Genomic DNA, 13,626 nt, shown 5'->3' on the forward strand with positions numbered 1-13,626 from the left:
TTGGTACAAACTCATTCTTTCCTATTCTCAATAATCAGGGAGATCCTGTTAATCTAAGTCAGACCACATCAGTTCCCTGCTCTTACCTGCCAAGGGCTCCCATGTCACTCAAAGTCAAAATCCTCAGCACGTCTGCCCCTGTACTCCCTCTACTCCAGCCTCATTGGCTACCTGGACTTTGCTCAGACACTCCAGGCATGTTCGTACCACAGGGCCTTTGCACATGCTGCAGGTTCTGTTGGAAATGCTCTTCTACCAGAGGTGGGCATTTGACTTGACTCAAGGGTCATTCCCTAACCACCCCACCCCTCTCTGATTCTCCTTGCCTGCTTTATTTTTCTCCCTAGCACTTGTCATTACTTAGCATACTATGTATTTCAGTTACCTATATCCTGAGTATTGTCCGTCATTCCTGCTCTCTGCTAAACTCCATCTTGGAAAGGATTTCTTTGGTGTTCACCACTGTGTCCCCAGCACCTCAAACTGTACATAGCACACAGCAAGTGTTCAATATTTGTTAACAAAAAGGAAGGATGAGAAGGATGAAGGGAGGAGAGAGGCAGACAGATGATGAGATGATGCTTTACAAGGAGCTGGTGAGATCCTTCACGGAAGAATCACAGCCAGAGGGCGGGGTTAACAGCAGAGCTGAGAGTCAAGCAATCCTGGGTTTGAATCCTGGCTCCATCACTCACTAGCTGTGCAACCTTGGGCAAGTTGCTTCTCCTTTCTGAGCTTCAGTTTTCTTCTTTGCAAAATGGGGATCACAGCAGTACTCACAACTCCTAGCTCCTGGGATGGTCAAAGAAGATACTAATGGAAAGCACTACCATAGTGCCGTAGGCAACACTCAACAAATCTCAGCTACTGTTGTAATTAATAAAGGCCTAGATATTTCGGGCTAGGGTCTGTGCTGAGCACTAGGGATAGGGACTCAATGGTAACCACACACGTGATCGCTGCCCTCAAGCAATCAGCAGTCACAGTGGGTAACTGGGAGACATGTACAGGTTATTATAATGGGACATGAGGCAAGAGCTGTGGCCAAAGGAAGCCCCAGGGGCAGGAAGAGCCATGGCCAGAAAGTCACTCCCCTTGGGAGGATCAGGGAAGCTTCCTGGAAGAGGTGGCTTCTGAGATGAGGGCTGAAGCGCACATAGGAGACAGTCAGGTCATATGAAGTGGGGAGGAGAACATGCCAGACAGACAGCATACGGCATACGCAAAGGTCAAGAGATCTCTCCACATCACGGCACAGGAATTATCATCCTTGTTTTACAGATCCTCAGACTGAGCTCAGAGGTGAAACCACTTCCTGAGGTCTCACAGCAAGAAAGTGGCAGAGCTGGGATTTGAATGGAGGGGACTCTCACCCCAGAGCCCAGGAAACCTGATGGACTGGTGACCTGGAAAGACAGCACCAAAGAGAACCCCTAGTCCCCACCAGGGCTGGGTGCAGATGTCAGGGCGTGGCAGCAGAGGCCACAGCCCCCTACCCCAGCACCTGGCTAAGGGACTCCCACGGTCCCCACCGGCAGGAAGGACGGTACCTCCATCAGGTCTATAAGCCACAGCAGCCGCTCCTGGGGAGGAAGGATGAGCAAAAGGCAAAAAGAAAAGATACATCAAATAAATATGAGGGAATGGGTGGGTGCAGCAACAACCCCTTCCCCAAACGTGCACACACACACACACACAATCAGCATGTCTCCAAGCCCCTTTTCCATTTACCTTGAATGCTCTGGGCAGGAATACAGGAGAGAGGGGAAGGAAAGGCCCCACTGCTATGACCAGCACCCCTTCATTTGCCTCTTCCTTGAAGGAAACAGGGGAGTCCCCACTACTCTGAGAAAATGACATTTGTCCCTGGTGAGGGGCCTTCACGAGACAGTCATTCACTTTGGGTCAGGGCTGGGATCTCGACTTTCAGATAGATAAACAAGCTCAGAGAAGGGAAGTGAATTGTCTGAGGTCACATCTGCTAATGAAAGGCAGGGTTTCAGGGAGGGCCCTGTTTGGAAGCCTCGAATGGAGAAGGCCTGGATTTCAGGCAGGCCCGAGCCCTGTGATGTCAGAGAAGCTGAGTCTGTGAGAGGGAGCTCCGGTCTGTGCATGTGAAGGGTACCTCGGTGAGATGAAGGTCAGAGGGGCGGTGGCAGTCCCTCAGCCTAGCACTTTCCAGAGCCTCCACGAGTCCACAAGACCTGGGTACAATCTCCAGGCAGTTCTCCCCAGCCAGCGGGGGCTGGGTCTGAAGGAACCGAGGCTTCACCTGCCCTCAGGGTGTGGCCGGCATTTCTGGGATGCTGGTACTAGCAGGTCACTCACCCTGGGCCCACGGGCATCTTCTCATTTAATCCTCCAAAAAGCTGGGGGAAGCAGGATCACTGCCCCTTTGCAAAAGAGGAAACCGAGGCACTGGGAGCTCAAGTGCCCTTTCTATGCTGCCTTTCCTGCTTGCATAATTTTCTCTTAGCATCACCTCCAGTCTAGGTGAGTCCTAATTGTGACATGCGTGTGTCACCTGGTGGCCCACGGATTTTCACAGCAACAAATTCTGAGTCCTTCCCACCTCAGAAACTTGGGGAGAAACTTCAGGATCACCCTTTACATGTGTCCCTGAGAAACTCCCCGTATAAAACCACCCGATGGCCTCTCCGAGGTCTGCCTTCCACAGGGTGCCCCAATTTGCAGTGAGAGCCTCTCTGGCAGGGCAGGGTCAACTCCACAGCTGGGATCTGGACTGGCTGGCTCTGGACTGTGCTTCTTGGGTCAGAGAGAGCCTCCTGGGCTGGGATAAGGTCTCTGTGGGCCAGTGCCGAGCTGGGGGCTCCTGAACCCTGCCGAGAGCCCTTGCCAGGCAAGACAGTCACTGGACTCCTGGCATGCCAGCCAGATTTGCCCTCAGGGCTTCGGGCTGCTGTAGCCAGAGCCAGCAAGGACCTCAGGCCATTTTATCCATGAGGAAACAAGACCAGAGAGGCCGGGGCTCAAACCTAGAACTCCTGCCTCACAGACCAGAACACATCACCCCACTCACTGGATATTTCATCTCTGATTCCAAAGGGACCAGCACAGAAGCACAGTCTGTAATTTCCCAGTCTTAGAGCAGTGGCTCATGGCCGCTGAGGCCTCGTGTGAACATTATCCAAGCCAATCTCAGCGGAGCCCATCTTAGAGAGAAACGCTCATCAGGCCAAGGACCTGTACCCTTAAACCAGATCCTCGCCTAAATGCCATATCAAAGTATGTGCTCAGAGCCTCGGGTGAGGGACAGCCTCCTCCCTGCCCCAGAAGTGATCTGCTTGTCCCAGAACATGAAACTGCCTCTGCTGCGGCCACGTGCAGCCCTAGAGGAATGAGGGGCAACTTGTGGGGACATCCCAGGAAGGGGATGAGCACTCTCGGAAATGATGACAACTCAGGACTGGAGGGACGGGGTGAAAGAGTATAAAGGAATCACCCTAGAACCCCAGAACTAAGGAAAAGCCCCACGAGGAGTTGGAGTTTGCTCAAGAGAGAGGTGCATGCTCCCGGGCCACTTCGGAGCTGCAAGCTCATCACGCATTAGCCACCTGTGTCTGCAACCATGGCCATCAGTGCACCCTCTGAGCTCCTGTTCTCCCATTAAACCGGAACACTAACACTGTCCCTGCCTCCAGTCTGAGATTCCTCCAGAAAGAGCTCTCATTTCAGCATCTAGGAGCAACCATGTGCTTAAGAAACATTACTCTCCCCCTCCCTTTCCATAGAAGAGTGGTGATGAATGACCCAAAGGTAGGAAACAAGGGCATGGAGGAGAGGACCAGGCCAAGCCAGCTCTCCTGACCTCCAGCCCTGACCCTTCCACTGCATGGACCTTAATGACCAGCTGTTCCCCAAGACAGACAACAAGGCATGTCCTCCTGCCCCTTCCTTGCAAAGACCTTCCGGGATTTATTTGAATCCAAGCATCCAGGGGACAGAACCATACCCTGAGATGGCCAGATGCTTCACTGGGGGGCTGGGGAGTCTGCAAGAAAGTCAAGCTGGGGCCGGGTGTGATGACTCACACCTGTAATCCCAGCACTTCAGGAGGCCGAGGTGGGTGGATCACCTGACGTCAGGATTTCGAGCCCAGCCTGGCCAACATGGCAAAACCCCATCTCTACCAAAAAATACAAAAATTAGCTGGTCGTGGTGATGAGCACCTATAATCCCAGCTAATTGGGAGGACGGGGCAGGGGAGTTGCTTGAAGTAGGGAGGTGGAGGTTGCAGTGGGTGGAGATCACGCCACCACACTCCAGCCTGGGTGACAGAGCATGACACCGTATCAAGGAAAAAAAAAAAAAGGTCAAGCTGGGCTTGGGCTCCAGAGACAAAAGGGTGGCCTCTTGGGGAAAATAAAAATCACAGTCCAAGTCACCATGCCCACTATCATCTACTGAGTGCCCAGCGGGAGTGGGCACCATGCCAGAGGCGTTCCAAGGATTCTAATGATCTTTTCCTATTTGCCTGATTGCCTACTTTTTTTAACCCTTCTCCTCCAGTTTCCCGGGAGGCAGGGCCGCATCTTTCCTATTCACCTGTTGTCCCCTCGAGCCCATGCCTGGCATGCAGTAGACACTCAACAACTGCTGGGTTTTGACAGATGAAGAAACTGAGGCTCAGAGAGGCAAGGCACACAGCTGGTACATGGTGGTGCTGGGATTCGAACTCAGGCTGGTCTCACTCCAAAGCCAGCATCTTAACTCTGCCCTGGCTACTAAGCCAGGACAAGGCAGGGGAGGCTCACCCTGGCTGAGCTGACGGTGGTGGAGGTGCCATGGCTGCCTGTGGATGAACCCGTGTCACTGTAGGAGACCATGGAGTAGGCGTCCCCAGCCCCGGGGCCTGCAGGCTGCCGCGCCTTCATGGACTCAATCTCACGCCTCAGCACCAGGTGGTCGAAGCGTTCTAGGTCTTGCGGGGAAATGGTGCCTCTCACCTCAGAGAGGAGTGAGAACTGGAGGTGGGGACAAAAGGGGCACTCAGCAGGGAGCGCTGCCAGACGGTGGAACAGGTCCCCTGTTACCCCCAAATGACTGGCATGCAAACTTGACCCTGCCTCCCCTCCTTAACTCTCTTTGGCTCCCCAGTGCTCTCAAGAGAAAGGCCAAATACCTTTGCCTGGACACTAGGCCCAGCATTATCTGACTCCTGCTTCCCTATCGCCTCCTCGGCATGCACGTGTGGCTGTGACTCCCTGAACACACTGCAACACTTCACACCATGAAGCCTCTGGCTGGCTGTCCCTTCCACCTGGAATACGTTTTCTAATACTCATCTCTAAATCCTATTTCCTCTGCTAAGTCTTCCGAAACGTAACCCCTCCCAATGGATTTCGCCACTTCTTCCTTTGTGCAGTTTCTGGACCTCAAACAGCTTGGATCAGAGCTCTCCAAGCTGGTGGCATGGCACAGTCACCTGGCGGGCTTGTGAAGGTGGCTGACGGCTGGCTCCCATCCCCAGATATGAGTTAACCAGACAGGGATGGGGCCTGAGCATTGCTTTTAAGAGCAATCCAGGTGATTCTAAATGTGCACTCAGAGCTGGAAGCCACTGCGATGGGGCCCCAATCACGGGGTGCTTTAAATGTCTGTTTCTCCCAGGAGTCTGTGAGCTTCCTGGGGGGCGGGAGGCTGTCTTGGTCCCAGGTCTCTGCCCAGGGTTCAGTTCAGGCCTGACCCCTTGTAGGTTCTCAGCAAAGGAGTGGGGGAGGGCAGGATGCAGAGCCCTGGAAACACTGAAGCCAGACCGGAGGCGGGGCGCGCGTCACCTTGGCGTGGGTGTTGAGCAGCTCAAACAGGGCCATGACGAGGGCCTCCACGGAGATGCTGCCGCCTCGGTACTCATCCAGGTAGTAGGCCATGGTGGCGCGCTCCTGCTCGTTCAGCAGGTGCCGAGCCTGCTCCTCCAGCAGCACGCGCGTCTGGTTCCCCAGGCTACTCAGGGTCACCTGGGAGCCAGCCGGGCCCTTGTAAAATCCTGGCTGCAAGACAGAAAGACAGAAGCCCAGGAATTCTGAGCTGCTCTGGAGCCAAGCGGCCAGGCCACTCCCCCTCGCACCTCCCGCCCCGTCTACGTGTGGCGTCTCACCTGATACTCTCACTCACAGCCCCCAGCACCTTGCCCTGATGGTACTGGGTATCTTTCTTAATTAGAATTTGTTTTGTTTTTACATCTCCTTCACTGAGTATAACCTGTGTGAGGGCAGGGACCTGGTCTGCTCTGTTCACTGCCATTAACCCTGGTGCCAGGGGTGGTGCCCGGAATCTAGCAGGCAGTCACAGACAAGGGGGATGGAGGTGGCCAGACAGGGGGCTGCCCAACTGGAATTTGGTTGTGTAAGTCACTCGGCACCCTCTGGCTGGCCAGAGCTCCTCACTCAGGCAGCTGTGAGGACGCGGAAGACACTCCTTAGACGGAGGACACCCTACCTTGTTTATTCCTTCTGTTGTGAGATCGCCAGGAAACCTGTGGGGAAAGACACATGTCTCCAGTTGTGATCTGAGCAGATCAAATGGGCGCAGGCAAGGGAAAGGGTGATGGGGGGCAGGAAGGGCACAGCTTTGAGAGAAGCATGCATCATGGCCTCTGCTCACTGCCTGTTCTGTCTGGGGAATACTCGGGGAAATGAAACTCCAGACAGACTGGCAGCTTCCAGCCTCCCAATCAGCAGTGTAGATGGCACCTCCAAAACCACCCAAGGTGGGCTCCTGAGTCGTTGCCAACCCCACAGGACCAGGCAAGTGACACAAGGAGTGGAGGGAAGAAATGGTGATTGACAGGCAACCTCAGGGTCAGGCCAACCCTCAGGAGCTTAGGGGTGGGTGAACTGCAGATCCCAGATGCAGCGCGCAGGTGCAGCTCAGCTCCAGCCCATGTGGGCTCAGGCTGCCAGACTTCCTGATTTTTAAGAAGCATCCAAAAATCCAGTTTTTTTTTTTTTTTTTATAGAAAACCTGGTGTCTTTTTAAATGTTGGCAAGTAACTTTAAAAATGTGTAATACTGTGCAGGTGAAAGGAAGAGAGCAGGGAGAGAGATACAGAGAGAAAGAGAGAGAGAGAGGGAGAGAGAGAGGTCCTCTGAGCTGCATCTGGGCAGGGGCCACTGGGCTGAGACTTCTCATGAAGATCAAAAGGTGACACATTACATTATTAGCAACTCTGTAGCCACCTGGCAACTGGATCTCATTTTATGACTTTAAGACCCTCTCACTCAAATTTATTCCTGGGATCCAGCCTGGTGGCCCCTGGCCAAATACACCCCAGAGGATCTATCTCTTTCCCTCTCCCTTCCTCCCTCCCTTTCACCAGCACAGATCTGCGATGGGAGCAGGCTTATGGTTCCTGCTTTTTAGATGAAGCAACTAAGGTCTGAAGAATGAGTTAATTAATTTGCCTGGGGGCAAATACAGAATGAGACAGCTGGATGGTGTATGTCAGCTTTCCAAGGGGAAACTGAGGCCAAGAGAGGAGGCCACGACCTGGGATGTGCCCCAGGTCATGCCCTGCCAATGGAGGGGTCCTGATGTGTGGACTGCAGGCTGAGAGGAGAGTCAGGGTGGTAGAGGGATGGGAGGGGCGATCACTGGCGTTTGGAAATGGCCCTGGGGTCTGGAGGTCAGAGCGAGCAGAGCGGCCAGACCCTGGCGAGTTCGCCGCTGTCTCCCCTATCTGGGAGCTTGCGATCCACTTGGTCTCGTCCACAGTGGTGCGGGCGTGGGGCAGCCTCCCGACGTCCTTCACCGTCAGGATGAGGTGCCGAGACGACTTCAGCAGCCTGACCGCATCGTCATGTAGGATGTTGAGAAAGCTCCACCCATTCACTTCCAGAATCTGGTCCCCAACCTGCCGAGACCACCACACAACACAGTCACCTAGGCTGTTTGCAGGAGTCACACTAGGGGCTTCAAGCCCTGATCCCAATTCTCCTCTGGGCCAGCCTGCCAAGGAGGTCATCCAGGATCAGAGAGGAGGCGTGGATGCTTGAGAGTCACACAGCAAGTCAACAGCAGAGGCGGCCTTCCGATCCTGACCCAGAGTCCATGCTCTTCTCATCAAAAGGGGGCATGTTCCCATGACTCAGCAATGGCTTTGAGGGATGAGTCTACAATGACATTCCCAAGGGTCCCCTTATCTAGAAACAACAGTCATCTCAGGGCTAAGGCGGGGGTGAAGCTGGGGTAGGATGAGGCAAGCCATGGAGGCGAACATCCGTAACGTTCCTCCTACACTTCTGCACTGTTGAGATTTGTACCTCGAGCATGCATTCTTATATTACCTTAAAGTATAAACAACACTTTAATTTACTAAAAGAAACAGCAATAAATGAGAAAGCTAGCCTCCCATTAAAGCAGTACATATGGCTTAGATTCTTACAAGCAGGCAGCTTTATCTTGTAATTAAAAAAATATATTTTTGGCAGGTGCAGTGGCTCATGGCTATAATCCCAAAGCTTTGGAAGAATGAGGTGGGAGGACCGCTGGAGCCCCACAGTTGCAGACAAGCCTGGGCAATACAGTGAGTCCCCATTTCTAAAAACAACAATAATAGGCCGGGCGCATTGGCTCACACCTGTAATCCCAGCACTTTCGGAAGCTGAGGTGGGTGGATCATGAGGTCAAGAGATCGAGACCATCCTGGACAAAATGATGAAACCCTGTCTCTATTAAAAATATAAAAATTAGCTGGGCTTGGTGGCACATGCCTTTAGTCCCAGCTACTCAGGAGGCTGAGGCAGGAGAATTGCTTGAACCCTGGAGGCAGAGGTTGCAGTGGGCCAAGATCACGCCACTGCTCTTCAGCCTGGAGACAGAGCGAGGCTTTGTCTCAAGAAAAAAGAAAAAAATAATAGTAAAATGAGTTGGGCATGGTGCTGTGTGCCTGTAGTCCTTAGCTACTCAGGAATCTGAGGCAGGAGGACTGCTTGAACCCAGGAGTTCAAGCAGTGAGCTGTGATTGCACCACCATACTCCAGCTGGGGCAACTGAGCAAGATCCTGTCTTTTTTTTTTTTTTTTTTTTTTTTGAGACGGAGTTTCGCTCTTGTTACCCAGGCTGGAGTGCGATGGCGCGATCTCGGCTCACCGCAACCTCCGCCTCCTGGGTTCAGGCAATTCTCCTGCCTCAGCCTCCTGAGTAGCTGGGATTATAGGCACGCACCACCATGCCCAGCTAATTTTTTGTATTTTTAGTAGAGACGGGGTTTCACCATGTTGACCAGGTTGGTCTCCATCTCTCGACCTCGTGATCCACCCTCCTCGGCCTCCCAAAGTGCTGGGATTACAGGCTTGAGCCACCGCGCCCGGCCTCCTATCTCTTAAAAAATACTTTTAATGAAGGAATTTAAAAATGAGGAAAAAATAAAACTAGCCTTCTAATAAAAACAAATACGTGACAAAAATAGAAGCAGCTGAAAGGGAAGATGCTGCAGGGTATGATGGGGTGTATCTTTAAACTCGGGGTTCCTTTCACAAATGGGGCAACTGAGGCCCAAGGACGGGAAAGGGCTGCTCAGGGCCACATGCCACTGAGGCCTCGAAGGGCAGCTTCACAACGCTGCTTATTCTTGGCTGGTTTTTCTTCTCCCCCGTTTCCCAGCCTGCTGACGGCACATGATCAACTCCCATAGTTTACCCAGCATTTTTCAAAGCAAGACTTGGAAAAGATGAGACACATGGGAGCCTGGGAGAAAAAATGTGATGGCAAGGCTGAGAACCAAAACCCTGCTTCCGGGCTTCCTGCCTCTTCTCGAATGCCTCACCCCAGTTGGGAGATTCCAGTCGAGAAAGTGGTTACAAAGGCAGACACTACCTAACTCCCCTCTGCACTGGCTTCGACGTGCTCAGGGGAGGGGCTTGCTGCCTCTGCCTCCATGACCCCAGCAGAGCGGGGTCTGGGCTGCATTTCAAGCATTCACCACCATTTACTGCATGCCTACTGTGCGCTGGGATGCTGCACTGAGCAGGACAACCTGCTCCTGCTCCACTTAGCTCATGGTTGAGGGTGATCTCAGTTTTGTTTGATAACTGGGTTTCCCCGTCAGCCTCTCCACACTGTATCCTCAGGGCCCAGCACGCAGGAGAAATTCAATTTAAAAATCATTAGATGAGGCTGGGCACAGTAGCTCATGCCTATAATCCCAGCACTTTGGAAGGCTGAGGCGGGCGGATCACTTAAAGTCAGGAGTTCGAGACCAGCCTGTCGAACATGGCAAAACTCCATCTCTACTAAAAGTACAGAAATTAGCTGGGCGTGGTGGCATGCTATAGTCCCAGCTACTCGGGAGGCGGAGGCAGGAGAATCGCTTGAACCTGGGAGGCAGAGATGGCAATAAGCTGAGATCGCATCACTGCACTCCAGCCTGGCTGGGTGACAGAGCAAGATTCCATCTCAAACGACAACAAAATCGTCAGATAAATAAAAAGACACACATTCCCATCCATCCCAACTCCAGAACCATCTCTGCTGCAGCTCAGGGATGCACATCACACCAGCCTTCTTTGTCCCTTTATATGTTTTCTCCTTAGTATCACCAACATCCTACACAGGAGGTATCATTGCTCTCCATTTCACTAGAGAGGAAACAGGCTCAGAGAGGTGAAGCGCATACTGTGTGGTCACAGAGCTAGTGTAAAGGAGTGCTGGTTTGCACACCCAGGTCAGGCCAGCCCCAAGGCCCCTCTGCTTTCTACTAGTAGGCTACTGCAGGAGCTCTGTTTGGGGACCACGTGATATTACTTCAAATCCAGCGTGTCCAAAGCTACTGTCCTGCCTTATTTTCCCTGATCCCGCCTGCAGCAGCCAGATCCGAAAATCTCACTCCATCATAAACTCTGCCTTCACCCCTCTGAGTAGATCCTTCAGCAAATCCCATCCTCCACATCCACTGGCCCCTTGACCTGAGTCCCTACCTGCCCCCTCCCACGTTCCCAAGCCAGCAACCTCCTCACCATACATTTACATCTAAACTGGCCACAGACATAGTACCAGATTAATTTCTTTTTTTTTTCTTGGAGACTGAGTCTCCTTCTGTTGCCCAGGCTAGAGTGCAGTGGTGCGATCTTTGCTCACTGCAACCTCCGCCTCTTGGGTTCAAGAATTCTCGTGCCTCAGCTTCCTGAGTAGCTGGAACTACAGGCGTGCACCACTATGCCCAGCTAACTTTTTGTATTTTAGTAGGCATAGTAGGTTTTGCCAAGTTGCCCAGGTTGGTCTCAAACTACTAAGCTGAGGCGATCCACCCTCCTTGGCCTCCCAAAGTGTTGGGATTACAGGCATAAGCCACCGTGCCTGGCTAGTGCCAGATTAATTTCATCAACTTTTTGCTTTGCTGACATCTCTCTCTGCTTAACCACCTCCTGTGACCCCTCATAACCCAGGAGGAAGCAAAGCACTAAGGCTAAGGGTTTCCAAGACGATCAGACACAGGGTCCAATCATTCCCTCTGCCACTTCCGTGCCACGTGACCCCACAAAACCTGCAATAGCTTTTGTGCCTCACTTTCATTGGAGGTAAAAAGGGAGTCCTAGCCTAGGATTGCCCTTCTCCAAATATCTATACTCAACGGCATCTCAATGCCACACGCTTTCACCCTGCCCCTAGCAATATCTGCAATTCTCTTTCTCCCTTTCTATGTCTCTGAGCTCCCTGGTTGAGAAGGCCAGGCCCCTGGGAACTTAGGTAGCCCCGGCTGGTCTCCCTGTAAAGAGCTTGAGATGAGACCCAACACCTGGCTCAGGGCTTGGTACCAGCAAGCCCTCCATCAGTGCGTATGCATGCAGGTGTGGGTACCGGGCGTCCCTATCTCGCCTCTGCTGCTCCCTCTCTCTCCCGGCTGGCTTTCTCTGATGCTAAGAGGCAGAGCTGTGCAGCTCTCCCAGGTACTCAGGCCTTACTGAGAGTGGAGGAGAAACTCATTCCTGCTGGGCTCACTGGCACCCAACCCGCTAACCCACCTCCCCGTGTGGCAGCTCCACCTCTCATCTCTGCCGGGCAGGAATCTTCTCCGCTTCCACCCGCTGCTCTGAGCTGGAGCTGGCTGCACACTTCATCGCTGAAGTGCTCTGTTTCCTTAAGTATCCCCGTCAATAGCTTCAGCTGTTGTCACGCTAAGGGAATCAATTTTAGTCTTCCCTTTAATGCACTTTATTTCATCCCTGCAGTTTAATTAAAGGAACTGGCATCCAAGAGACCAGCTATGTAAGGGCATCCTTCTGCGCGCAGGCCTCTCCCCACGGGTCCAGGCCAGCGGGGCAGCGATGGGAGGGAACAGCTCAATTCCACGGGCGTTGACCCAGCCTTCTATGAGGCTGGGAGAAGACGGCCAGATAAAATATAGGATGCCCAGTTAAAGTTGAATTTCAGATAAACACATGCTTTAAAAATATATGTATGTCCCAAATATTGCATAGGGCACACATATACTAAAAAATGTATTCATTGTTTATCTGCACTCGAATTTAAATGGGCATCCTGTATTTTTATTACCGAAAATCCAGCCACCCTGGGGTGGAGGCATCAGTCACCTCTAAAGCTAGTGGCTCTTATGGGGGCTGATTTAGCGTTGTAGCTTCCAAACTTAGGTCACTTCCCTCACCCTGACCCTGGTGCCTGGCACTGACACAACCTGAGTCCCAGGAATTACCCAGCATCCCACTTACTTCAGCCTCATCCTAGGCGTTAATATCCATGAAATCCCAGGTTGGCTGTGCTAGTCACACTGTCCTCATGCCTGTTAAGTAAATATATCCCTACCCGATTTGAAAAGGCGGCATGGATTCCTGTGCAGTCTGGCTGGGGAACGGCTGTGAAATGGGAGTCACACTTGGGAAACCCTGACTTACTGGGGGCACGTGAGCCCATCTTCCCAATCTCTTTTCAATCCTCTCCTGTCTCTTCTTCCTCCAGGACCTGTGTTCAAACCAAAGTGCTACGCAGGACTGGCTTCAGGGTCTCCACGGGGCCTCCACAGCATCTGAGTTGGTTTTGAGTGACTCCCATTTTTCCATGTCCAGCTCTCTTCCCTTCCCTCTACTTGCTGGAAAGCTTCCCCAGGTCGAGGAGCCCCGTCAGAGCAGTTGTCTACACGCCCACTGTGATTTAGAGTCCACAAATCACTTTCAACCAAGCCTGGCGTCTTCCCTGCTGCTACTGTCCTAGTGTCACCCCGTGCGGCCATTGGAGTGTGGGGTCCCATCCCTATACTGCAGCCTCTAGTTTTAAAGCCAGGCAACCATGACATGGCAGCTGCGTGGCCTTGCATGCACCGCTCTCAAGTGCACCCTGAGCCTCAGTTTTCTTATCTGTAAGATGGGCATGATACTACCAACAATTTCCAGGTAGCTGTGAGAATCCAATGGGACCACCCTGCGGAGAGCCTGAGACATGTGAGGCTTTCCATAGCTTCTCATGCGCTTCTCTTCCAAACGGAGGACACAGGTTCAGAGATGAGGAGCGAGTTGCTCAAGGTCACTGGCTGTACAGGAAGTAAACAAATGAACCAGCCTTTGAGCCCAACCTTCTCATCTTCCTGTCACCCTATGCCCCCTTCATCTCAGCACAGCGCTGGCATGTGCGAGATGCTGAGTAAATGATGAACGG

The 13,626-nt window shown here is 52.6% G+C and overlaps 1 protein-coding gene across 5 annotated transcripts in view; it reads right to left on the minus strand.

Annotated features, from left to right (window-relative positions):
* The window catches only part of WHRN (whirlin), a 105,142-nt gene that overhangs the window by 16,740 nt on the left and 74,776 nt on the right, over window positions 1–13,626 (minus strand). For 2 of the 5 annotated variants that reach the window (XM_039474728.2, XM_039474727.2), the window contains exons 4-8: window positions 7,671–7,873; window positions 6,460–6,496; window positions 5,799–6,011; window positions 4,776–4,985; window positions 1,551–1,583 (exon numbers count right to left, since the gene is read on the minus strand). In XM_039474728.2, coding sequence (XP_039330662.2) covers window positions 1,551–1,583; window positions 4,776–4,985; window positions 5,799–6,011; window positions 6,460–6,496; window positions 7,671–7,873 — 696 coding nt within the window. The remainder of the gene's footprint in view (window positions 1–1,550; window positions 1,584–4,775; window positions 4,986–5,798; window positions 6,012–6,459; window positions 6,497–7,670; window positions 7,874–13,626) is intronic. The other 3 variants (XM_039474730.2, XM_039474729.2, XM_039474731.2) reach the window with 2 other exon arrangements.

The sequence above is a fragment of the Saimiri boliviensis genome, chromosome 2 (assembly GCF_048565385.1).
Source record: "Saimiri boliviensis isolate mSaiBol1 chromosome 2, mSaiBol1.pri, whole genome shotgun sequence".
In the NCBI taxonomy this organism is placed as follows: Eukaryota; Metazoa; Chordata; class Mammalia; order Primates; family Cebidae; genus Saimiri; species Saimiri boliviensis.